Source organism: Chelonia mydas, chromosome 1 (genome assembly GCF_015237465.2).
Source record: "Chelonia mydas isolate rCheMyd1 chromosome 1, rCheMyd1.pri.v2, whole genome shotgun sequence".
Classification (NCBI taxonomy): Eukaryota; Metazoa; Chordata; order Testudines; family Cheloniidae; genus Chelonia; species Chelonia mydas.
Window position 1 is genome coordinate 334,454,285 of NC_057849.1, and position 26,048 is coordinate 334,480,332.

At 40.1% G+C, this 26,048-nt stretch overlaps 1 protein-coding gene across 1 annotated transcript in view; it reads right to left on the reverse strand.

Moving 5' to 3' along the window:
- CELF2 (CUGBP Elav-like family member 2) overlaps positions 1 to 26,048 on the reverse strand; it is a 317,343-nt gene that overhangs the window by 152,766 nt on the left and 138,529 nt on the right. The window contains 1 exon segment of the mRNA XM_043553037.1: positions 7,425 to 7,621. Within this exon segment, the coding sequence (XP_043408972.1) occupies positions 7,425 to 7,621 (197 nt within the window).

A 26,048-nucleotide genomic window follows, 5' to 3' on the forward strand; every position in this document is an offset into this window, starting at 1 on the left:
AGCGTATCTATTTCTACCCTCATTATGCACTTCAGTACATTGCAAAACTTCCATCAGATTCCCCTATAACTTTTAATGTTCCAAAAGCCAAGTACAGTCCTGAATTTTTCCACCGCTTTTCTCTTCTCCACCTTCTTGTTAGACAACCCTCCAAGACCCTCTCAAGTTAACCCTTGTAGCCCTTTCACCATAGCTTAACCCTTCCAGACCAGTTATGATTCATGATACTCTTCTTTGGACCACTGCCCTTGATGGTTTTCTATAGAATGGTTCTAAATATTAGGAACAGTAGTTAAAACATGATCTTTAAAAAAAAAATCCCTTTTTAAGTGTTACAGTATTGCCTTTTAAATTGTGTTCTGTGCTTTGCTTGCTCAGTGCCCCTTTGACCACAGTCATACAATGCATCATGCTAGTCCTTTCATGGCTCTAGCTTTTATGACTCCTCAAAATCCTTCTCCTGCTCTTTAATCTGCAAAATGTGTTAGGTTAACATATACTATGACTCAAATCTCAAATTTATTCTTGTTTTTCCTGGGTCATTTTATCCAGCCAGACTCCTTTGTATCTGCTCCCTTTCTCCACGTTATTTGCTGGTTCTTCCCCCATCCAATCCATTTTGTATTATCCAAAAACTTGGATAACGTTAGTGGTCCTTTCTTCAAAGTCATTTACATACAGAGTGAAAAAAAAAATATCGATCTCCAATACCAATCCCCGTGGTTCTCCAATCTTCATCCCCTTTCTCCCTGACCCATAACCTTTCCCTGTTCAAATCTGCCCTCGATCACATAACTGGTTGCTTTCTCCATTTGAAAACAGCCCCTTCTCTGCTTTGCTAGCAGCTTTGTGTATTAGTCTCCTGTGTGACACTGTGTGAACTGCTCCTGGGAAATCTAAGTAGATTATATACACAATTTCACACCTGTCCACTTTCTGAGAAACCTCTTTGAAAACTCCAGCAGATTTGTAAAATAAGAATTACCTTTTTTGAAATCAGCTCACATCTATACTATATTTTATACTGTTGTGTATATCCCATGCATAAGTTTGGAGTGAATGCTCTTTAAGGTTTAGAAATTGAGCATCCAAGAGTCAGAAATGCCAGTGTCGCAGCTGATAATGCAACCTTAACTCTGCCCCCTTCTACTTGTGCCTAAAAACAAGATATCTTTTTATAGCATTATAAATTGGCATTTAATATATTATGAAATATAAGTGTTTGCCTTTAAAAAACACCATTACCACACTGTGTAGAATAGCTGTTTCCTAAAGGTATAAAACGTTAACTTTGAAATGGTGATCACTACAATTTCTTATGCAATGCTACATAGAATATGCTACCGTACTGTACACAAAGTCAGAAGACTGGAGTTTATTTAAGCCTCAATGAGCTCTACAAAGCATACACACATGCACACACATGGCATCATTTAAGTTTGCAGAACTTATGATCTGTGGCATTTATTAGCTCAAGGTTTCTAGAGATCGTTCTCTCTAGCATTAGCAGAACACATTAGAACTGATAGCTAAAAGCTATTCCATATATAGAGCATGTGGCATTAGACCACAGGGGAGTTATGGATAGGGAACAGGATACTTATGGCCAAATCAAGACGCTACAGTGCTGGAGAGGGGATCAGGTGCACCACTATGCAGGTTCCTTGGGAGTTCGCATGCTTGCAGAAGCCAGGTGCAATCACAACATCTTCGGGGGCACTGGAGTGAAGCATTCTCACTGACAGCCAATGACACCTGTTAGATAGGTGTAGACTGCTTGCTTAGCTTCTCCAGGTCTGAGAAGCACACAGTAGAGGTAAATTTATGGGAGGAGCATGGTGACATATCTGTGCACCCCCTTGTGCATGCCCCCTTTGGGCCAGTGCGGCCTGGGCTCCTCTTTTGCTCTGCCAGAGCACAGATTGATAGCTAATGGGTGCACTGGGGAAGGAGGGAGAAGGGATGGCCCCTTTGTCCCTATCCCTCTCAGACTCGTGCATCTGAATCAGATTGGCCATAATTGAGCTCTTAGATAACAAAGAATGACAAACAGTTTTTGTACACAGCATGCTTTACTCATCCATCTCCTCACACCTGTAGCACATGCACCCTTGTGTTATCAAAACCCACTGAAGTGAGCTGTAGCTCACGAAAGCTTATGCTTAAATAAATTGGTTAGTCTCTAAGGTGCCACAAGTCCTCCTTTTCTTTTTGCGGATACAGACTAACACGGCTGTTACTCTGAAACCTGCCTGCCAGTAGATAAACTATCATGTGAAGTAGGATAATACATAGTACCAGCCTTTTACTAGAACACCTCATTGTTCACACAGCAGCCCCTATCTTCATCTGTAAAAGGCTACATGGATTACACAGGTTTACTCACTACAAGACAGCGTCTCTGCTTTCCACAATATTCCTCTCCTTAGTACAGGTGGATATAACCTGGAGAGTTCTAAGTAAATTCTGAGCCCAAGTCCCCCCACCCATCATATTCCAGAGGAAAAGTGTAGTTCTGTCCAGCTTTTCTCTATTCTCAAGCAGCAAGGCAATGGAATAAAGGAGATCTTGGAAGAGGAGAGGAAGAAGGGAAATCTTCACCACATCTTACTTTGATTTGTGAAGGGTTGTGTCCATTTGTAGTGTTATAAAATGCTCATTAACAAAAATTACAAGAAGTTTGGCATCTGTCCATCAATATAAAGTATGTGAAGTGCACATACTTTATCAGGGAACAGATAAATTTGTTCTGCCTAAATTCTGAACCCACTTGCATAGGATAAGTTCAAAAGTTTAACTCAATATTATTAACTCTCTTTAGAACATTTTATATTTTTACTCTCTGAATTTCTCTTGTGCTGGAAAGCAACACATGGTGGGTATAAGCTACAGGAGGAAAAAAAGGGTAATGTAGTCAAATTTTATGAACTCTTCAATCCCCCAGAACAATATGGAGAGATGCAAACCCTTCAAATGCTCCACCAGATTGGCACCTAAAGAGAGAACACCATGATCCCAAGGACTGCAGCGCAGCCACCCCTGGGATAGAAGACAACAGATGATTAACAATGTTTCACAAGACGTTGAGGACAGAGAGTAGGGCTGAACATAATTTAAATCCAACTGAAGATATGAGAGAAATTTAGGTCGGAGGAATTTAAATTGCCCTTGCTCTTTTAAAAAGTCCCATGGGATCTTTAATGGCTACAAGTGGTTAAGATATAGCTTCTACATCTCATGTAATGAGAGAGCAACATGTACTCTAAAAGAGAAATAGGTACTTCTCTGAAGTGTAAAGTGCTTCTTTCCTCCTGTCTCCTCCTCCTCCAACTTCAGCTATGTAAAATTTGCAAGCGGAACAAAAAGCTAGGAGATGAGTGAACTAGGACATTCATGATTAGAGGGTACAGAAGGCTGTCTTAATGACAGCAGAGGAGAAAGAATTAGCCTTTAGTTATTTTTGACAGAGTTGTAAAAGGCTCAGATTGCAGCCTGACAAACAGCTCATCAGAGAGATCCTATGCCCAAACCAGAGAGATCTCTTTGGCCAGGCTAACAGAAATACAGGGCCCTAGTCTAGCAGGAGTGAAGGCTTCCTAAAACCAAGCACTATTCAACGTTTAGATTCGGAGTGCTTAAAAACAGGTACTAATGGCAACCAGCATTTGCACTTTTGCAATTCACATCCTGAAGAACGTAAAGTAGTAATCTCTTGATCTTGCCCGGTCATGATGATGTTGTACATGACACAAAGCCATGACCTTGCAATGCAAAACAGGGAGTTGTTCTATTGCCATCACAAGCTATACTTACAAGACATGAAAAGAACAGGAGTACTTGCGGCACCTTAGAGACTAACAAATTTATTTGAGCGTGAGCTTTCGTGGGCTACAGCCCACTTCCATCGGATGCATAGAATGGAACATATAGTAAGAAGATAGATAGATAGATAGATAGATATACACACATACAGAGAACATGAAAAGGTGGAATAAGAGGCTAATTAATTAAGAGGAGCTATTATCAGCAGGAGAAATAATCTTTGTAGTGATAATCAAGATGGGCCATTTAGACAGTTGACAAGAAGGTGGGAGGATACTTAACAGGGGGAAATAGATTCAATATGTGTAATGACCCAGCCACTCCCAGTCTCTATTCAAACCCAAGTATCTAGTTTGCATCATAATTCAAGCTCAGCAGTTTCTTGTTGGAGTCTGTTTTTGAAACTTTTCTGTTGCAAAGTTGCCACCTTTAAATCTGTTACTGAGTGGCCAGAGAGGTTGAAGTGTTCTCCTACCAGTTTTTGAATGTTATGATTCCTGATGTCAGATTTGTGTCCATTTATTCTTTTGCATAGAGACTCTCCGGTTTGGCCAATGTACGTGGCAGAGGGGCATTGCTGGCACATGATGGCATATATTGCATTGGTAGATGTGGAGGTTCCTGGTTTAGTGTTTTTGTTGTGTGGTGTGTGGTTGCTGGAGAATATTTGCTTCAGGTTGGGGGGCTGTCTGTAAGCAAGACAGACCAGGAAACTATCCTTGCAACAAAACCCGATGCCAACTCTGTCCATATATTTATTCAAGTGACATCATCATAGGACCTAATCACATTAGCCACGCCATCAGGGGCTCATTCACCTGCATATCTACCAATATGATATGTGCCAGCAATGCCGCTCTGCCATGGACACGTTAAGTATCCTCACATCTTCTTGTCAACTGTCTAAATGGGCCATCTTGACTATCACTACAAAAGTTTTTTTCTCCTGCTGATAATAGCTCATCTTAATTAATTAGCCTCTTATTCCACCTTTTCATGTTCTCTGTATGTGTGTATATCTATCTATCTATCTTCTTACTATATGTTCCATTCTATGCATCCAATGAAGTGGGCTGTAGCCCACAAAAGTTTATGCTCAAATAAATTGGTTAGTCTCTAAGGTGCCACAAGTACTCCTGTTCTTTTTGCGGATACAGACTAACACGGCTGCTACTCTGAAACCTTACAAGACATGTTATCCCATAAAACTCTAGGCAATCCCAAGAGATTCTGGGTAGCCAGCAACCCAATTCCAACCCATCTATCTCAAATAAGAATTGGTTTGAGTGGTTGAGTAGTCTGCAGGCACTGATTTAGTGCACCCCTCAGAATAAACCAACTCTAAAGTCTGTCCCTGCTTCTAAAATGTGGCAAAGTGTTTCCCGTGTGTTGTTGACACAGACAATATTAGAAACAGCCTTCAGTAAAAAGAGATTTTTCCTGATTATAATGCGTATTTTCTAACCTTCACTCAGGCAAACAGAAACCCTTGTATAACTGGGTTAAGAAAATCTAGGTCTTGTTCCTAGAGGAGAAGTGCCCAACCAGAACTTGAAGAGGTGTCTACAGCAAGCACACTCGCTGGCAGAGCAAGGATTGAATAGGCTTGGGGCCACATTTCCATACCCCACAGGTGGTTTCTATAGGAAGAACTCAGTGGTGGGGCAGCTTGCTGCTGTATCATCAGAATTTAAGTCTGCAGGTTTGTCTGGCTTTTTCTGGGATTAAACTCACTCAGCATTTAAAAAAAAAATGTAGTGGACATAATTCTCCCGCTCCCCTGGCTGAGAACAACAGCCAAAAGAAAGACCAGCATTCTAGAGAAAAGATTGATTGGGAGGAGACTAATAAAGTCTTGAGAATTAGTCTGTGAAGTTTATTCATACCCTCAACTTGCCTGACAGACAGGTATTGAACAATGGGAAACATCAAAGAAATGGGCTTCTTCAGGCTCACTACAATGCCATCCTCACTTCATTTTCTGCTTAGTGGGAAAGCTTTTCTGAGAATCAGGAGTCAGCTCTTTAAATAAAGCCAGCTTCAAAGTTCAGCACTGTGGTGGTTTACACTAAGCAGGCGTCTGCTCATCCATAGTGGCATGGGCTGCAGTAAATCCAATTGCCTGACCTGTTAACTAGCATTAAAGAAAAAAAATACATAATGAGAAAACTTTGCTAGGATAGCAGGGGTCTATTCACTAAGATACATCATCTTCTGTTTGCTTACAGAATATGTAGAGCCAACGGTGGGAGAACGGCACCGATGCTGCAAGAAGAAAATGCCTTCAGTTTTATGGGTACCAATCAAAGCTGCAGTTTCAAATGCTAGAACTTGAAATTTTATTAGTTACATAAATTGTATGCTACTCTTCCTATATGGCTACCTGATGCCTGGTGAGCAGATGTAATCTACGTAGGGCATCAGCAAAAGCACCAGTGGCACTATAGAAAATATATAAGGACAGATTAAGTTGTCCTGCTGGTTTATCAGGGGTGGGGAGCAGTAAGGAGAAAGGTCAAAGAGAGCTGACCCTGTTACACCTACCAGTACCATTGCCGCAGGAGAGAAAAGAAAATTCTGACCGAGCATATATAGATGAGCTTGCTACAAGACATGGGAACATCCAAAATTTTTGATCCTGACTCAGAGGATAGTGATCACCTCCACCTGAATGGGAATCTTTACAGAGTGTTGCTCAGCCCTGTTAATCAGCTGCTGGCCTATAAAATCCCTTTCTGATGTTCTCCACAGAATGTGTGCTTTAAAGGTGTGGTCAGAAGAAACTAAGGATGAAAAACATCAAGTATTGCCAGGAACAGGCATGGGTGCACATCTGGAGGGATCCAGTGCCTGAAGGCGAACACTCATTATTTGTAACATCGCTAAAAATTTAGCGCACAGATTCTGGAGAAGATCAGAAAATGCCAAAAATATTAAACAACAAAGGGGATTTTATCTGAGGAAAAGTATTCTGTGACACACAGATAGATACATACCTATATACATATATACATAACTCAGAGAAATATAGAGGTAAGGATAAATATATTACATATACATCAAAAATGAAGACAAAGGGAAGCTATCTTCTGGATAAGTAACAGCAACTGAGCTAGTCCCTAATGTGACCTCAGGAGAGAAATCAGAAATCTGGAAATGAGGCAGGACTTCTTTTATTGCCTCCAGAGAGGGTGATGTAGTAGGAGCCCACCACTGTGCTCTCTCCTCAAATTATTCCCACCTGTGGTGCTGAGAGAGTAAGTGAAAGGAAGTGGAACATTATATTTTTCATGAGCTAATCCAAGGAAACGGACCACTCAGGTTTCCATTTCTCTCGGCAATAATAATTTACAGTAGGGCTGCACTCTTTTGTTATATTTTGTGCAGCCAGAATGGTCTCTTCAAGATAACAGATATTTAAACTACAATTTACGAAGAGGAGGTAGCCAGTAATCTATAGGTATTCAGAAGTTCTCGTCTCTTAGGTCTCTGGCTGGCTCAATACAGTATGCTTCAAAAAACAGACATCCCTTAGGAAATCCTGAAGGCACATACGAGAGTTTTGAAACAGAAAGTAAACAAACACAATCCTACTACTGTACCTTTGCTTTGGGGTGGGTTCTGACTCCTGTCTCGGAGAACATTAATCTGGTAGACAGCTCCATAAGGCTCAAAAAGTTCTTTTAGCTCTTTTTCCGACCATGAACGTGGGATCTGTCCAACAAACATCTTAATGGCATCTGGGTCTGGTTGGTCTGAGTGATCCAAAGCTCCATTCATCTTGTTAGCTGTGCCGTTACTAGAAAGTGGAACAAAGAGACAAAAATAACAGGCATAGTTAGGAGACTGAGCATTTTTGATGTATAGTAGATGCAGAAAAAGATGTCAACAGGGCACAATGGGGGAAAACCTCTGCTTAATTAACAGTATAAATGTTATGAACAAAAACAATGCAAAAACAGCATTACATTTTTCATTGAGACTGGTTTTCACTGCAGACTGCTGCTTAATACTGTTATAGCAGAAAAGACCTGGAAAATACAAGCCACGAGCCAGTACTTTTGCATCTTAAAGTGAAGGATAATTATGAATAAGTGGAGATTTCTAAATACGGCTGCTGTAAACAGCACCAAACCAGCTATTGACAGAAATAAGGCTGTGCCTGTGTGTGTGTGTGTGTGTGTATGTGTGGTAATAAGTCACATGAAAGGAATATGAAATGCTTGGCAATCTGTCAGATGACTAATGCAAGATGCCAGCGATGAATTTGCAGATTGTGTGAAGCATCCATGTGTGCATCAAATTAGGATAATATTGCCTAGAATGGAAAACACTCCAGCTATGCGGCTGGTTGCTGCCGATTAGTTGCCTACACTTTTAAAAAGGGAATGGGTGCACCCTGAAACAAAGAGCACAATTCAGAAGGGGAAGACGGTTGCAGAATTGCCTGCTTTGTTCAGAAAATGAAAATACTGCTTCAAAAAGTTTAGCGCCATGTAAATAACATTACATGTTTCAAATCGTTCACACCCCATAAATTCCCTACCCTATCTAATTTCCAGATGTGCATTTGCGTTTGAAACAACTATGCATTTTGAAAAAAAAATTATTCTTGCTGATAATTTTGAACTTGTTGAAGCAGGAAAATTGCATATCACAGAGTACAACTTTTCCTGAATGTTAGGAAAACAAATCAGTTTATATACCGAATAAAGGTAAAATGCATAAAACTCAAGTCACCACTGGCAATTAACAATAATCATTTCAAAAACTATTTTCTTGGACCAAGATTTCCAATAGTAACTAGTAGTGATTTTGGGTGAACAATTTGACACACCTTAAAGTGGCCTGGTTTTCAGAAAGTGCTGAGCACCCATCCTCTGAAACTCAGGCCCCTTTAAGGCATGTCAAAAGTTGATCAACTAAAAACTGAGCCACCGAGAATCACCTGTCACTTTTGAAAATCTTGGCTTTGGACCATAGGTTCTCTAGCTGATACCTGCCCAGAAGAGAACACCCATATCACCCAAGGGCTGGAGACTGCACAAAGACCAAGCCATACATTTTACCTTTTTTTTTTTTGAAGCCCTGCATAATTTCCCTGCCTTAGGGCTAAAATTTAGGTAAAGACAAATTATTCAGTTTTTGGTAGTTCGCTTCCTCTGAAGCACAGTGCACCTGAACACATGAATATGCCCAGATTAACTTTTGCACTTTTCTTAGTTATTGAAGGGAGGAGAAAAAGTTACATGAAAAGCACATTTCAAAACTGATGATGAAAAGTTCGATCATCCGTTTTGTCAAGTGTCTTTAACGTGGCTCAATGGGCAATGGAATAAACTTCACTCACTTATTAACCTTCAATGACTCATCTCTTTCCTGAATTACTACAGGTGAAAAACCTGCAAGTCTCTTCTCAGGCAAAATTCCTATGGATTCTAGTAGGAGTTTGGCCTAAATAAGGGACAAAAGATTTTGCTCATCCCTTTCTATTGTCTTTAATGTACAAATATTCTTGCTCGTCTTACACCCCTTCTTAGTTTCAAAGCTCTTTCACTGATCACAAGAACTCTAATGTGGCTCTTTGGAGATTTGTGGGATCATTGCCATCATCCATCCATTTCAGCATAATGAACGAGAGAGAAATAATGCAGCAGAAAAAACAAAGGCCCTAATCCTGCAAGCTTCTCCATGCAAGCAGCCTTCCCCACCCATGCAGAGGCTCACTGACTGCCCTGGGATTCCATGTGACGCAGGGGTTCACCCATACAGTGCAGCTTGTAAGTTTGGGGCCTCGATACTTTACTTATCAGAGTTAGATGCAGGAATCGCTAGGTGAAATTCTATGGCCAATATTATGCAGCAGGTCAGACCTAATGATCATAATGATCCCTTCTGGCATTGAGAACTGTGGAACCATATTTCACACTTACATAGTGCCTTTCCTTTGAAAGTTAAAAAAAAAATCTCTCTCTTCAGAGCCGATTTTCAAAGACATAAATGACTATTAGACACTGAACTCCCCACCATTTAGATTCAGACACTTAATTGCCATTTGGGCCTTTGAAAACCTCCCCCTTATGTATTTCATACCATTTTAGAAACACTGACTAGCTAACCTCTGTAATGTACTCTCTACTTTGATAGTCTTTATATTGGTTCATATATTTTACACTTTATTTTGCACTCATATTTACTTGCACTTTGATTTTTTCCTTATTATGTTCATGTGCAATATTTTAGAAACATTAACAAACATAATTCATTATTAAAAGCTATATTCTCCACTCCTTTTCTCCTCTGGTGTGTATATTCAACATAGACACACAAAGGTATCGGGTCAAAATTATGCCACAAGTTGCACTTGATGTGGGATAACAAGTGTACACATTGGTAGAGTTGTTGTGGGTAAGAGGACAAAACAATGGCAATGTGATGGCACCACTCTGTTTCTGACTAATGAAACAACTGGAACTGACCTTTAGAAAACACATCAACACAAAGAAAGTCGGTGTTCATTCCAGTGAATCCCAGTCATCATTACGGCCCTGGTTCAGCAAAGCCCTTAGTATATGTTTAAATCCATCCCAATTCAACAAAGCACCTAAGCACGTGCTTAACTTTAATGTAATTTAAGGGGGATAAAATTAAGCATGTTCTTAAGTGCTTTACTGAATATGGATTTTGAGTTTAAATTTCAGCCCTTGCTGAAGTGCTTTGCTGAATCAGGACCTAAACGAACAACTGAACGATGGAATTTAAAGCTCTTGGGTTTCCATTCTTGGTTCTGCCACTGAGTCACTGTATTATCTTGGGCAAGTCACTCAAACCTTTCTGTGACCATTTCTTTGAAACACCTGTGCAAGCTCATTGACACAGCAGGTGAGTGAAGGGAGAACAAAATTTGTCCTCGTGCACGTAAACTTACCCAACTGTTCAACGGGTTTATAATGTTTTCCTATTTGCAACAGTGGTGTTGGGCTTAAAAGTATATTGACACCAATAAAAAAATGGGAGTAGGCAAGTTATAGCTACATAAATAGGATGTGTTTCTGTGGGCATACATGGGCTAGTCTTTGAAGGTGCTGAATGCCTCCTTGTAGGTTTGGAGCTCTCTCACTTGCCACTGAGTTCAATGAGAGTTGAGGCTAACACATCCCTTGGGCCCACAATCTATTTTAGGATTTTACAATAGAGCCCATCGCCATAGGAGGCTAATGCATTAGGACCAATCATAAAGACAAATCAACTGGGGGAAAAATAGGGAGGGGAAGAACTGGTTTTCATTAATCCAATTCCTACGGTCTACTCCGAGCACACGCTGAGAATCACAATCCCACAAACACCTGCATTAAGGTTCAGCTATCACATTGTCTGTTTGGGGAAATAATTAATGTCCTTTTGAGTAGGGAATGGTCCAGATGATGAGATGAATGGCATAATCTCCAAGAAGACCCCCCCCGTCCCCTACCTCACCCCCCCCCCAAAAAAACAACCTAAAAAAGGAAACCCCAACTAAAGGAGGAAAAATCCCTACGCCCTTAACTTTCTCTTGCCTAGAAAATATTTTGTATTAGCCTGAGACTTGTTAGTCATCAATGAGAAGGAGCGGTTTTGTCACTTGGCTTTGCTGATACACCGGAACTCAGTGGAAGTGGCTCTCTCCCGTCTCCCCCTTACTCAGGAAATAACGAGGAAAAAAAAAAAGAAACCACACACAAAACTTTATTTCCAAGAGGAAACAAACCAATACTCTGGAAAGTTTAAGGCCTCTACTATTTCTTGAAAGTGTGAGCACAAAAGGGAGCTGTGTCTAGGGCACACTAATGAGAGCAGAATCCCATGACAATTACTGTCAGTACCCAGATGATGATATATCGAAAAGAAAATTTAGGTTATGTGACCAGCTGCCTCTGCGCTGCAGTAAGCCTCCCTCTATGGCCAATTTAGTCCACTGGACTCATGGGTGACCCAGCACGTTATACTAATCACTGACAAGGTGTCATCTATATTGTGGAGAGCAGCCTGAGGGCAGAGATTAAGCCAGTGAGTGGCTGACTGCTTGTGGTTGCTGCCAGAGCATCCTTTCTCTCCATTTGTGCCAATTTTCCTTCTAATAACCTACCTATTGTTCCATCATTTCAGGAAGCTGACAGGGCCACTCTCTGAGGAGCGATGGATTGTTTTGATATTACTTACGTTTACTAGCAGCACCCCACCCTTATTTTTAATCCCAGCAAATCTACTGGGAGTGAATTTATTACTAATTAGAGATGGGCCCCGGAACCACAGTGTTTGGGTCTGGATCTTAAGATACCAGTCTAGGCTCATTTCCATTAATAACAAGCCAATTGTTCAACAGTCAGTGGCAGTGACCAAAACAGCTTCTGTTGAGGCCCGTTTCTTGGCCTGATGTGAACCTTTCTGACAGTTTTATTTTGGTTAGCTCCTTTTCCCATCCCAAGCCTCACCCGACTCCAATTATTTTAATGTTTTGTCCAGATTTACCTTTCCTTTTATGATCCAGGGCTACAAAACACGGGCTTAACTGTAAACAAATTACTAAGCCGCCACCCCCCGCTTGACAGTATTAATGCCCTATAGACGTAGAAAGGCTGGGAAATGTATAAGGAAATAATAGGCTGCAGATGAACGAACTATTAAATCCATCTTAATACAGAGGCACTTTAGTTTCATAGTAGTCAATATTTAGTGCCCGTAGGCCCCAACTGGGATTGGGGACCAATTGGGTTGGGTTCTGGGCCCGCACAGAAAAGGGCCAGTCCCTGCCCTGAAATCCTTATAGTTAAAGCTGATGTGCTGACCATATAAATTACTGTATTGTCATGGGTTTATAAGCACCTTTTACCCGGAAGGATTACAAGGTGCTTTACAAACTTGCCATATGCAGGAATGACTTCATCCTCGGGTGACATGCAACAGAGGCGTAAACCACACAGCACTGCCACACAGCAGTTGAGAGCCAGAAAGTAAAGAACAACACCATATCCAATTGAAACTGTGAGGGGTGGGGGATTTTATAGATGCAGGATGTAATTACCCAAATTGGATTTTGGCCAGGACACCCAGGGACACCGCCGCTTGCACGATAAAATAAAAAAGTGCCTTTGGGTTTTTAATAACCACACTTGATCAGGACAACATCTCATGGAAAAGATGGCCCCTCCAGGAGCTTATTGTCCCACTGGAGCAGTGGTTCAAAATGTATTCAGTCAAAAGAATGCCTCTTTCCAAATCATCACTATCTCTTGGTGTGACACCCTGTGCTACACTCCTATAAACCACTATGTTTCATTATTCTAATTAAATTAAGTTCCATATGTATCCATAAAAGCGACGGCTAAATAGATTTGACACCATAGCTCGTTAACACAACAGCGCACTGCAGGGCTTTCACTCCAGTGCATGTCATCATATTGTACACAAGACATATAATACCCCTCTCTGCTTTGGAACTCTATTCATGCTGCCCTGGTGCTTGTATAACAAACTGGTATTTACATAGAATTGCAAGGTTGCCAGAAGCTGGGAATGGGCGACAGGGGATGGATCACTTGATGATTACCTGTTCTGTTCATTCCCCCTGGGGAACCATCATTGGCCACTGTCGGAAGACAGGACGCTGGGCTAGACAGACCAATGGTCTGTCGCAGAATGGCCATTCTTATGTTTTCACTATATTCTGCATATCAAGGGCAGTTGGAACGTCACAGCAACGCAGTAGGGAGAGAACGCCCATCCCTTCAGCGCCCAAATCACTGACCCTTACTCATTCTGTTAACAGATTATGGTTTATGACAAACAGCTGAGCAGTTCTGACTCCATCCAGTAGTCAATTGGCACATACTTAAACTATGATATTAACTATTTTGGTTGCAATTTTAACTCCAGACTTGCAATGCTCCGAGTGAACCAGTTCATTACAATATTATTTTTTCCTTGCCAATGTCTAATAATAAGCAAGTAATAAGCAGTGAATGATAAATGCAAAGATATTTTTCACAGATTGCCTTCATGGTTTGCAGAAAATATTTGCAGCCATGTTAGTGCTCTAGAAAGACAGTAGATGAGAAAATCCCTCTTACTGGGCCAGCAAATAGTTCAAAATTCACAAATTTAATTATTTATTCCCAAATAATTAACAATACGTCATTTCTTCAGGTGTTGGCAGAGCCCAGCTTCTGGCACTGATCTATTTGCTAAATCTCTGGCTATGTAATATCATGCAAAACGCCGTATCATGCAAACCACAGTTGCTGTAATAGATGTTCTCTTGTTTCAACACTGAATCCAAATTTAGCATATGCAACGCAAGGCTTGGATATACGTTATTATTATAGGAGCAGCTGAAGAGACAAGGAAAATCCCAATAATCTCTGTCAATTGGACCTTAACTATTCAACTTGCTGCACATATTGTAGCAAATAGGATCCTTTACTATGGGGATTTACAGCTTCATAAATTGGTTCTAGGAGTTCTACTGCCCAAGACAAACCTGTCAATGTCTGCCCCTACCAAATTACAGTCACCCATGCAAACAGTTACTGGATGTTTAACTGCCCCAGGCCATCAGCTGCTTAGCCAGCATGGCAGAGCCAGCCCTTCTTATGTGTCTAGTCAAAACCGATTGGTTTAAGGCCATGATTTCAGATTGAACTCTGAATGCCTTGTACTTTTGCCAAGTCAAACGACAGATTAACTTCATGTTAATGTAATATTTTTGGACAGTGAATATTTCCTAAATTGTGCAGTCAAGTAACAATATACCTGCAACCTTTGTGCATTTGCTGCATCAAATCTTCAAAAAAGCTATCTTTAAATCAATTAATAAAATCAGAAAAACCTAGAGATCCCAGCTCTTCCAGTTAGCTATGCCTGCACATTCTCTCTTAGAACCATTTGTAATGATTTATAGATGCATACATACTATACACAGACACCTAATTCGTATAAAGAAAAGGAGGACTTGTGGCACCTTAGAGACTTACAAATTTATTTGAGCATAAGCTTTCGTGAGCTACAGCTCACTTCATCGGATGCATGCCTAATTTGTATAGTTACCCACATATATGCAGCATGAGGAATAAAATATACGCCTTTCAGCTCCAACAGACAAAGGCTTCTACTTAGTAAGTTTATAAAATAGCTTTGCTAGCTCAGCCAATAGCATAAACAAATATATACACACAACTGACCATATGTATCAACCTAGAGAGGGGACCAACTCCTTCTGTTTACGTGTTCAATGGTCTAGTCCTCTAAAATGGATTTTCGAAGGAGCCTACTGATTTGGGTGTTTAACACTCTTAGGTTTTTGTTTTTTTAAAAATCCTAGTCTATACATCATACAGCTATCGCTAAAGGAAAAACTTAGAGTTCAGGTTGCAGAGACCTGTGCTTTAGGAGCTGAAGGTTCAGAGTTCTGCTCCTTGATGTTTAGTGTGTGTAGATAGCTGATTACCATTATAACTGTAACGGCATGTGGCCAATGGCTATGGAGCGCTTAACACGTGCGTTTAATTACCAACTGCCTTATTCTATCTTGCAGAGAGAAGTGATTCACATACACACAAAGCCATGACCTAACAAACGCCCATTGTGGGAGCTTTACATTTTAATGTTCTTTGCTTTCTGTTGACCTGTTCTTTGCTGTCTGTTGACCTACTCAAAGACAGTTGCTTCATACATATTTGTCTCCGTGTTTTTCAATTGGACATTCTAGTTGTAAGGATACCAAGGTCTGTAAAAACCACTAACTTTATTCTTCTTCAAATCCTTTCTCAGAATGCACCTCTGCCTGGCAGCTGACCGCCGCTAGGATGGTGGTGAACAATGGGCATTGCTTACGGTACACTAGTTTGTTTCAGTCCTTCACATCTTTTCCAGTTGCGTCTTCACATGGGATTGTAAACTCTTTGGGGGCAGAGACTGTGTCTTTGTTGCTTAAAAGTTTGTATCGTGTCTAGCATAAACAATGGGGCTCCAACAAAGGCCTCTAGTTACTACTGCAATTCAGATAATCAGTGCAAGAGCTCATGTAGATCTGCAGTCATAATTATGCACTTGGAACACTAATTTACATATTTTTAAAAAATGTAACCGATTTTGAGGTAGCTGACCACTTAATATTAATGGCAATGATTACTAATGTTGCGCTTTCCTAATTAAACACTTTTTACAATGAAGTGTACTTCTTTTCTGTGTGACAGGAGACATTTATTGGCATTAACAGGTTTTGCTTTTTTAAAAAATTGATTACACCAAAATGCTCACATACTTGTGACATGCCGGCAGTTGAATTAGAATACTGCCATGCACTTAAAATTCAGATCATGTAGGAGCATCTGTTTTCTTGTCAACAACCTCAGCCTCTCCACAGATTCTAAACACTTATTGCTAAACATTTACTAAGTTATTACTCAATTCCCTTCTTCCTTGGCTCAAAAGACTTCAGACACCAGATATGAAAGGTTTTTTTTAAAAATGTTTTAAAAGGGAATAACTAACAACGTGCAATTTTAGTGAGTTGTCTCTCCAGAATGGCATTTATCCACGTTATTCTGCGATTTACAAGGATTTTCTTAGTTGTAAATGGGACACAATGTCCAAGAAGGGGGAAAACATTTGTTTTGAAAAACAGTACCAGTTCCCCTGCAGTAAAGCCAAATGATTATTGCAGGAAGTACTTTAGATTAACAGGTTCCAAGACTGGCACAGACACACAAACACACACATCCACCAGCTTACTGCTGAGCTCTACGAGACCCAGAATGTTATTTTAATAGGGTCCAAACGCATATGTCAAAAAGGGGGAGGCCAACAACTCACGTCCAATATTGCTGCTTTATCTAAGTAGCTTTCTTAAAAATGGAATGGAAGATCACAGCACTGCGCATATTAAGGATTTAGCCAGTTGCATTCAGCTGTGCTTATTTATGTGAAATACCTGAAATAGTCAAAGCAAGCTGTGACATTCAATTTTCTTACTTTTAAAAATAATATACTATCAGGCCCTCCTTTGTATCCCGTACCCTCTTTAGAAATATCAATAAAAACAGATTTCCCAAATTGTAATGTAATTGTAATTTCAAGTGAATGAGCATTATATCAAAATCCCCCTCAGCTGATTTTTTTAAAATTCATTTCTTCATTTTTCTGACACCACATCTGGCACATAGAATACAGACGATCACTTGTTTATATATCTGTCTAACGGCCTTTTCCAAACACAGCCAGATGGAGCCTTTCAAAATCAAATTAATTTCAGATTAATTCACTCTGGACCCACTCCAGTTTCATGACTCTATGCTTTGAGGCACTACCTAAATTGATTTAGAGTCATGAACTTAAAGAGCTCAAGTCCTTAGGTATAAGGAAAAAAAATAGTACAAGATCTTTCTTGCATACTAAAAGGAAAAAAAAAACCCAGCAATCACAAGTTACTGCTGTTTCAAAAAAAAAATTCTTTATAGTATCATAATCAACCATAAAGAATTTCATATTTAATCAAAAAAAGACAGTGAAATTTACATCTTCAGTGCTCTCATGTTTCTTGATGAGTCCAATAAAATGTATCAATCTAATTCAACACTAGAATCAAAGATGTTGTCGTAAACTTTTGCAATAAATAGCTGTCACAATAAGAGAGCGGACAGGTAATATTAAAAATCTCTAATGCAGCAGATTTATCTAAGGAACTATAAAAAATGTATCCTGCAAATATACCGGGCTTGCATGCTGTCAATTGCTATGGATACCTTTATTATCTCACTTGTTTCAATTGCAATTTGGGTTTCCATGGAGATGTAACTGTCAATTCTGGAAAATTATAAGATAAATGTCAGGCGGTGATAACGCTGTTAATGAAGCTTCATTGACAAGCAGCACTATGCTTGCAATAATAGGCATAATTCTATTAGCATATGTATAATCTGTCCAGGAAAAAATATAACGGGGGAGAGAATATTAAAAATAAAAATAAAAGTGTGTGTGTAACTATCTTTATTTGAAACAAAACTCTACAATGAATTCCTAAGGAAAAATATTGGCTCTAAATATAATTGCTTAACTCCTTTTGAAATTCTCACACTCTGCTATCACTCCAAAAGATCACTTTGCTGACAGGTGCAGACACATTGTTGCACAGTATGACACTTGTTTCCTTACAACATGTGGTTGGAATGATCTGTTTCACAATGCACTTAGGAGTGTGTTTTATAATGCACCAGTACAGCTGCTGAGAGTTTTTTTGTTTAAATCTTGTATTTTTATTAGACCTTCTCTGCATATATTTTAAGCACCTTCTCCTCCAAGTTACAGTATAGTTTTGAACACTGGTCCAATGTAACACAATGTGCGATGCTTCAAACTACTCTGCATTCCTTGATTTGGAAACGGCCACTTTAATAGCCAGCACGATGGCATCTTTATCAATGCCAAACATCTTAAGGAGCTCAGCTGGTTTCCCACTTCTTGGTACGTGGGATACAGCCAAGCGAGTGACTGTGATACCAGGCTCTCCAACTACAGCACCTGAGCTGTTAGGAAGAAAGATGTGCACCTTGTAGGAGATTCCCCCCCCGCCCCATCCTCCACTAGTGCACAGATTTGTGCGGCTAGTCCACTTTGATGCAGGGCTCAAAGAGTTTAACACGGCACTGCCCGGTGTGACAGAGACTCTGCCAACAAGGTGCTCAATGACTCAGAGCTGAAAAGGGGCTTTCTGCGATGTGGACTGAGCCCTTACTTTCCCTGCTGAGTTCAGGGCATGATTTGCAGTTGGGGGACGGCACCAGAAAATCAGAGTTTTAAGTGAATGAGTTAATTATGTGGGAATCTGGGCTGTGAGCGCAGGATGAGACAGGAAAAAGTTACAAGGCAGATACTCCAAGGCAGTGTGGTCTAATGGAAAGACCCTGGATTTTGAATCAGGAGACCTGAGATACATTCTCTCTCTCACTGATCTGCTGCACGCGACTTGGGTAATTTGCTTCTGTTCCTCCTCCAAACTTTGTCTGGCCTGTTTAGATTGTAAGGCCTTTGGGGGTAGGACAGACTCTTAGTCTGCATACAGTGCCTACCTCCATGGGTCCCTGCTCTCCACTGGGGGTTCTCAATGCTACTGTAATACAAACAAAAATGATGAAAATCAAATTCAGGGACTGGCGTGGTACAGTGGGAGAGGAGGAGGAAATAGCATTTAAACATAAACTGAAAACCCCATAGCCCCAACTGCCTCAGGGAAAGTAGGCAGGAAAATAAAGCCTCATTGCTTTTGGTTATCCACTCTTTGGATACTTTGGATCCACTGCTCTGATACTGAAGTGGTGGATGCTGTTATAAAGGTACCTTAGCCAGTGCTGTGCACAAGTTGGAAGAAATGCAGATTTTACAGTTTTTAAAAGAAGGGTGAGACTTGCCTCCACTCTCCATCTTCCATCTTTTTCCTATTTAATAATGAAAAACCTACTTGAATTATGCTGGTTCCGCATCACTGGTCAACAAAGAAGATAATAATAACCCTCATGTAAAGAGAAAGATAAATAACTGGCCTAAGCTTTTACAGTAGCAAATACAACCACTGCCATGATCTAACCACTGGACATCATTGTGCAGGAGGGAATCTTGATAACAGCTGAGAGATTATAGTGACTCATTATATTATCACTAAATGTAATCATTTAGGGTAGGCTTTTCAAAAGCACTTAAGGGATGTGAAAAGAACAAGTTCCACTGACTTTTAATGTGCTCCCAAATCCCCTGGGTGCTTACGAAAATTCCATCCTTAGGGATTGATTCTGCCAGTACGTAGAACAGTACATTATGCCACGAATAGTCCCATTGGATTTCAATGGAGTTTGCCTATGGAGTAAGGTACTACTCAAAGTGAAGAAAGGTGGCAGGATCAGGCCCTTGTAGAGTGCAAACACTGAGGGGTATACCTCAGCTCAGCTCATCTTCAGTAACTCATTGGGAGGTTATGCTAGTCTCAATGCCCAAGTAGGCAACCATGATAATGGGTTACAGCTGGGAAGGCTTTCATCTGTGAACCTCAAACGTTGAGATTTACTGCTGCAATTTTTAACAACAACAATGCTTGATTCAAATTTGCAAGACAGAAGGAAACGATCTGTGCCCATGTTGAAGTGAGTCGCTGTTTCCATGATGCATATGTTAAGAACTGCATGTTCTACTACAATGTGTTTTCTAAACCCTTTGAAAAGGACTAGTTTTCATTAGCATTTTGGGTTGCCAAACTTTCATGTTTTTACGATTGTGAAAATGTTGGTCACGGAAGAAACAAGATGGCACAAAATTAGCCATCAAAGGATCTCAGCCTTTTAATGTAAACTGGAAGGTGTAGTTATTATGCTTGAAGTTGTGCTAGAGCTATTTATCCTGATGTTGCAATTAAATTATTTTGCTCCACAGGACAACGTGGTTGCAACATTACTTTGAGGTTTGTGAAAAAACAAACACATAAAATTTTTTTTAAAAAAAACCCAGCAACTGTCACGTTAAAGACATTTAAAAATGAACACCTCACAAGAATTGGAATATATTGCAATAAAAAAACATATATTAACCATTAAAAAAAGCCCAGCAACCACCACCACCGCCCCTTAGTACCATTCCAAAATCATATGGCAGTGATTTAGGGAAACACTTTTGAGGTTAAACATCCATCTTTTGTTTTGCGTTTCCATGGTATTCTGAGCAAACGTATCCGTAGGAAAACATTAGAAGGCAGCCATTTTGGAACTTTTGCCAATTGACAGGAAAATATGCCTGAAAATTTGCCACTACTGTGTATTTTAAGGTCACAGAAAATACTTGTAGCTGGGGGAATTTAAAAGGATGAGGTAACTTCCTAATTATATACTTTGCGGAAGAGCTTATCTTGATGGCTTATTGTTTACCATAGTGGTTTTATTAGCAGCTGAGAAAGGATTCCAGTTCTGGTGGACAGTTTGACAGCTTTCCAGGAGAGATACAGCTGAGGTACATGAGAAGGGAGAGGAAAAAAGATGAGACTACACGATGGACCCTTGTAGCCACCACATAAAGTGCAAATTCTTTCGGTTTAAATTTGCATTGGGTAACAGAAAAGATTTTTCAGTATCTGTAGATATGTTTTTAGGCTCACTGTAATTTGCCTAACCTGTGGAAGCAATGAGTCCAGGGCTTCGTCAGCAGTTACATGATTGTGAGATGTGTTGTGATTTATAGGAATAACCACTCTTCATGCCACAGTTTCCAGAGAGTAGAAAAGGCTAATTTGTGAGGACAAGTCTTTGGAGAACTGGAGGCTTTATAACAATACTCTGCTCTTTTACAGCACTTAAGCCTGTTATAAACACTACTTCTTACATCCCCCTGCCCGGTGTACTATGACCATCTCCATTTTACAGATAGAGAAACCGAGGCACTAAGCAGTAAAATAACCAGCCCAAGGATGTGAGGAAAAATTGTGGAAGAGCCAATAAGAGACGCTAGGATTCCTGGCTCCCAAGCCACTGCTCCAACCATTGGAACACAATGTGCAAAAGGAATTCACCCAGCAGATGAACGATTACTGTACCTAAACATTTTTTAAATGATTCTATCAAACATATTCACAGAATCATAGAATCTCAGGGTTGGAAGGGACCTCAGGAGGTCATCTAGTCCCACCCCCTGCTCAACGCAGGACCTAATCCCCAACTATACTGAAGAACATTTTCTCCCTCACCTGTGTGATTGGCCTTAAATCCTAAGCAGCTGTCTCAATTTCCTAAACAATGCATTTTCTTGAGACCTGGTTGGAGCAACTGGTTTTCCATTCCTAATGAGGTTGAGACTAGCGTTTATAGGGCAGAGGTTGAACAGCTACGAAATCTTGCAAGATGTTCTTGTGAGATTTCTGCCCAAAATGGCAGAAATCGTATCAAAATCAGCTGATCTTACATTTATATCTAGGAACTGTATCCAAACTGGATCAAGAAAGCAGGCCAATTTGGATCCAACCCGGAATTAAAGCTGCATGGGCAGGTTTGGCTGTGGGGATTCAGATCCAAACCTACCCTGTGAAATTCCAAAGGGTGAGAGCATTCAGATCTGATGCTCCAGGTCAAGCCAGACTCTACTGTTTTTGGTCATTTGTCCACTAGACCATCTGCTGTCTTGTAATATTTAATTATATTAACACTCTGGGATAGAGTTTGTACACACACTATAGCAAATAAATTTGCACTGTAATCTCATCAGCGTTATAACAGCTAGCCAGTAGGAGCAAGGAAAAATAACTTGGGTAAGAAAGTCAATTTTCAGTTTGTATGTGAAAAATTATTATTATTATATAAAAGTTTCAAGCTTCCAAGCTTCTTATAAACAACAAGAAGTAACTATAACAACTATAAAATCTATCTTGACACAATGTCCTTTTGATTGCTTTAATATTTCATAAAGTATAACGTCCTCCTGGAAAAGGAAAGAGACTACAGCACACTTTCCCTTAGCCATATGGAACAATAAGAAGCTTAGAGAGTCAGCAAAAGCATTCCTCTTATGAGTGCACAGAGGTACATGAGTGCTCGTGCTACTTACAGTTAAATCAAAACAGCACATCCTTGAGGGGTCATTAATTTTAAATTATAGCTTGTGATTTCTGATTTTATACCAAAAATAACAGAAGGAGCGGTGTAAGTGAGATTGAAACTTTAGGGCAGTGGTTCCCAAACTTCTTCCGCCGCTGGTGCAGGGAAAGCCCCTGGCAGGCCAGGCCGGTTTGTTTACCTGCCGTGTCCGCAGGTTCGGCCAATCGCGGCTCCCAGTGGCAGCAGTTCGCTACTCCAGGCCAATGGGAGCTGCTGGAAGCGGCGGTCAGTTCATCCCTCGGCCCGCCCTGCTTCCAGCAGCTCCCATTGGCCTGGAGCAGCGAACTGCGGCCACTGGGAGCTGCGATCAGCCGAACCTGCAGACACGGCAGGTAAACAAACCGCCTTGGCCCGCCAGGGGCTTTTCCTGCACAAGCGGAGGAACAAGTCTGGGAACCACTACTTTAGGTCAATGATGGAAGAGGGTTTTTCTAAATCTATTCTTCTGTTGCTGAAGAACTTTATACACAGACTTATTAATGGCCTCATTTACGAGGAAAGGGCCACTCAGTGATGTTCTGTATTTTTCTGAACTGAAAGAAAAGCCCCATAGCCAAACTGTCATTTTTAATCCTTGCGTTGCTTGAGCATATTTAAAACAAATAACCGTATTTTTTTTAACGTTGCAGCAATCATGTTGTCCCTTAAAGTATGAACCACATTTTCTATCATGTAGCCAGGTGACCCGAATCACATTTTTGCCCAGTTTCATGAATGATCCATATATTAAAAAAGAGTTTTCATCTCATTAATGATTGAGTTGATTTTTATTTTGTTTTTTACACTTGTCTTTTTAGGTCATGGATCAAATGTGACCCACTTTCCCACCAACTGTTTTTTCCCAGTAGGCAGAGTAGAAATCCAGTCGCTAAGGACACAGTACAAAACCACAGAATATCTCCCCTCCCCCTCCTCATTTTTTTTTTTTCTTCTTTATGGCATTTTTTCCCTCCCCCTCAGCAACTGTTCTGAACAAGATCCTGCTTTCCATTCAGAGAAGCTAACGACAGAACTGTTTAAAAGGACAAGCTTAGCACAAGAATGGGATTTTCTAATGACTACAGAGGCTCCTGGGGCTCTTCATGTTTAAAAAATATAAAGGAAGGAGTCTTGGCTTTTAACTACTACTAATTTTAAATCTCATGGTCTTAAACACAATAGCTCTTTCAACTTTAAAAAAAAAAAAGACACCAATTAGTACTAGGAGCTCCTACACAACCTACTAGTCCTCTGGTGACATTGCTGTGTTTGCACTGTTATGATTTTCAAGGTTGACCAATGAGTCAGCAAAGCCAAGGTGACTTAAAAGCATTAAAGCACGCAACAGAAATGGCTTTTCATATAAATTGCTGGATGGATGGCAATTAGCAAGGGGAATCAGTACAAGGCAAATATTGTAAGAGCAGAAAGAGACAAACAGGGATCTGATTTAAGTGAGATAGTATTCTTTTTGGAATAAATGAGCTCCAGATGTTGAAGCTGTTCTGACTGAACGCAGCCCTCTCACCAACCAGGTGAATACATCCGATGAAGTGATCTGTAGCTCAAGAAAGCTTATGCTCAAATAAATTTGTTAGTCTGTAAGGTGCCACAAGTACTCCTTTTCTTTTTGTGAATACAGACTAACACGGCTGTTACTCTGAAACAGGTAGAAAATGTAATTCAAAAATGTTTAAGTTCAATTGATGATGCTCAGTGGATGCTAAATACTCAGTGGAGACCCCATTGATTTAATAGGTAGCACTTTCCATCTTTATACTGTGCCAATGTCCCTGCATGGTATAGGGATCCACTGTGAAGTGGAAGGTGATGTCATTTGGTTCAAATGTAAAACTGAGGTCTGGTACGCTTGTCATTAAAATTCCATGACACTTATAAAAGAAAGGATATTATTTCCAGTGTCTTGGCTAAATCTAAATGTGGGTAATTATATTCTGCCTCCTTAAATTTCCACTGAAGTTTCAGATTGCTACATTGTTCTTTTTAGCTCTTCTAAAATTATTGGGTATTGTTGTGCAGCACATTTATACAACTATCAGAGGTGGTTGCCTTTCAATGGTAGGTGAAGAAGATCCTATTATATAGTTTTTTAAGTGGTCTGGGATCCGGACTGAAATAGATTGCAATATATTACTAGAATTAGACCAAAAAATAAGAATATACATTAACAATCTTTTTGAAGTTTTTTTCTATTTCACAAGATTCAAAATAAACCCTTCTTAAAAAATATTTGAACATTATAAAAAAAGATATTGATGATAATGGTAGGCTCTTACATTCTATACCTGGCTAGGATGAAATAATCACACACCTTAAACCAAAGGTGGGTGAGGTAATATCTTTTATTGGACCAACTTCTGTTGGTGAGAGAGACAAACTAATACCTCACTCACCCACCTTGTGTCTCTAATATCCTGGCACCAACACGGCCACAACTACACTGTATACCTTCGGTACATACAGTACTACCCCACAGCCCAAGCCACTTAGGCCCCAGTCCTACATTAAACATGTGTGATTTTATGTTTGTGAGTCGTCTTACTAAGTTCAATGGAACTACTCACGTTCGTAAAATAACTCAGGAGTGGAAGTATTCAAAGGATACTTTAGAATACATTTTATTGGAAAAGCCTCATTTCTCCATCGTGCCCAATCACACAAAGTCTGTTCTATGCAGTTGCATGTTGGGGACTTTAAGCTAATGAAAAGGATGGAGGAGAAGTGAGAGGGAGCTTCCTAATTTTTATATATATATATTTTTTTCATAGGAGAAAGAAAATGATAGGGCCAGTACATATGGGGATGCTAAATAGAATGTAAAAGCTTTTTTGGGGAAAATGTGATTTGCTTAACAATTTAAAGCTACTCAATATGTTCTTTTTAAAAATGGCTCTCGTCTGTATGATTCCCAACAATCCATTCCCGATTTGAGCGGTGACTGTTCCACACACATTCTATGCTGCAAATCTATTTCTCTTTCCTATTTTTGGTTATTTCCCTTCAGCATCCTTTATCCCTGATCTCATACAGCTACCATCTGTCTCTAGCTCCTGTGGTACAGCCCCACAGCACAGGGAGAAAAGGAAGTTAGAAATGGAAAAGACCTATTATCATCCAATCCTTCCCTTGGCCATTGTAGAATTGTTCCCTACAGTACATTTACTAGTTCTTCTTTTGCTGTTGTCTAAAGAGAATCAACACACACGCCACCCCTTTTCCTTCAGTGCCCAACAGTTGTTTAGCTGCTACCTGAGCTTTTATCTGACTCAAACTAGCAACAGCTAAATGTTTACATTCCCATTTTCTTGTATTTTGGAAGAGAGAAGGCAGTTAGTAGCATTCAACTGGATCCTATATTCAGACTAGCTTCCAGTTTGGGCCTGATTCTCCACTGCCTTGCACTTTGTGTCGTGATAGGACCAGATTCAAAGCCTATTTAAATTAATGGGAAGACTTTCATTGATTTAAATGGACTTTGGATCATGCCCTTACACGAATGCCAAGCAGTAGTGTTTTATACTGACTTTGCAAAGCACAATACAACGAAGACTCAGACCCACTTGTCTCTCC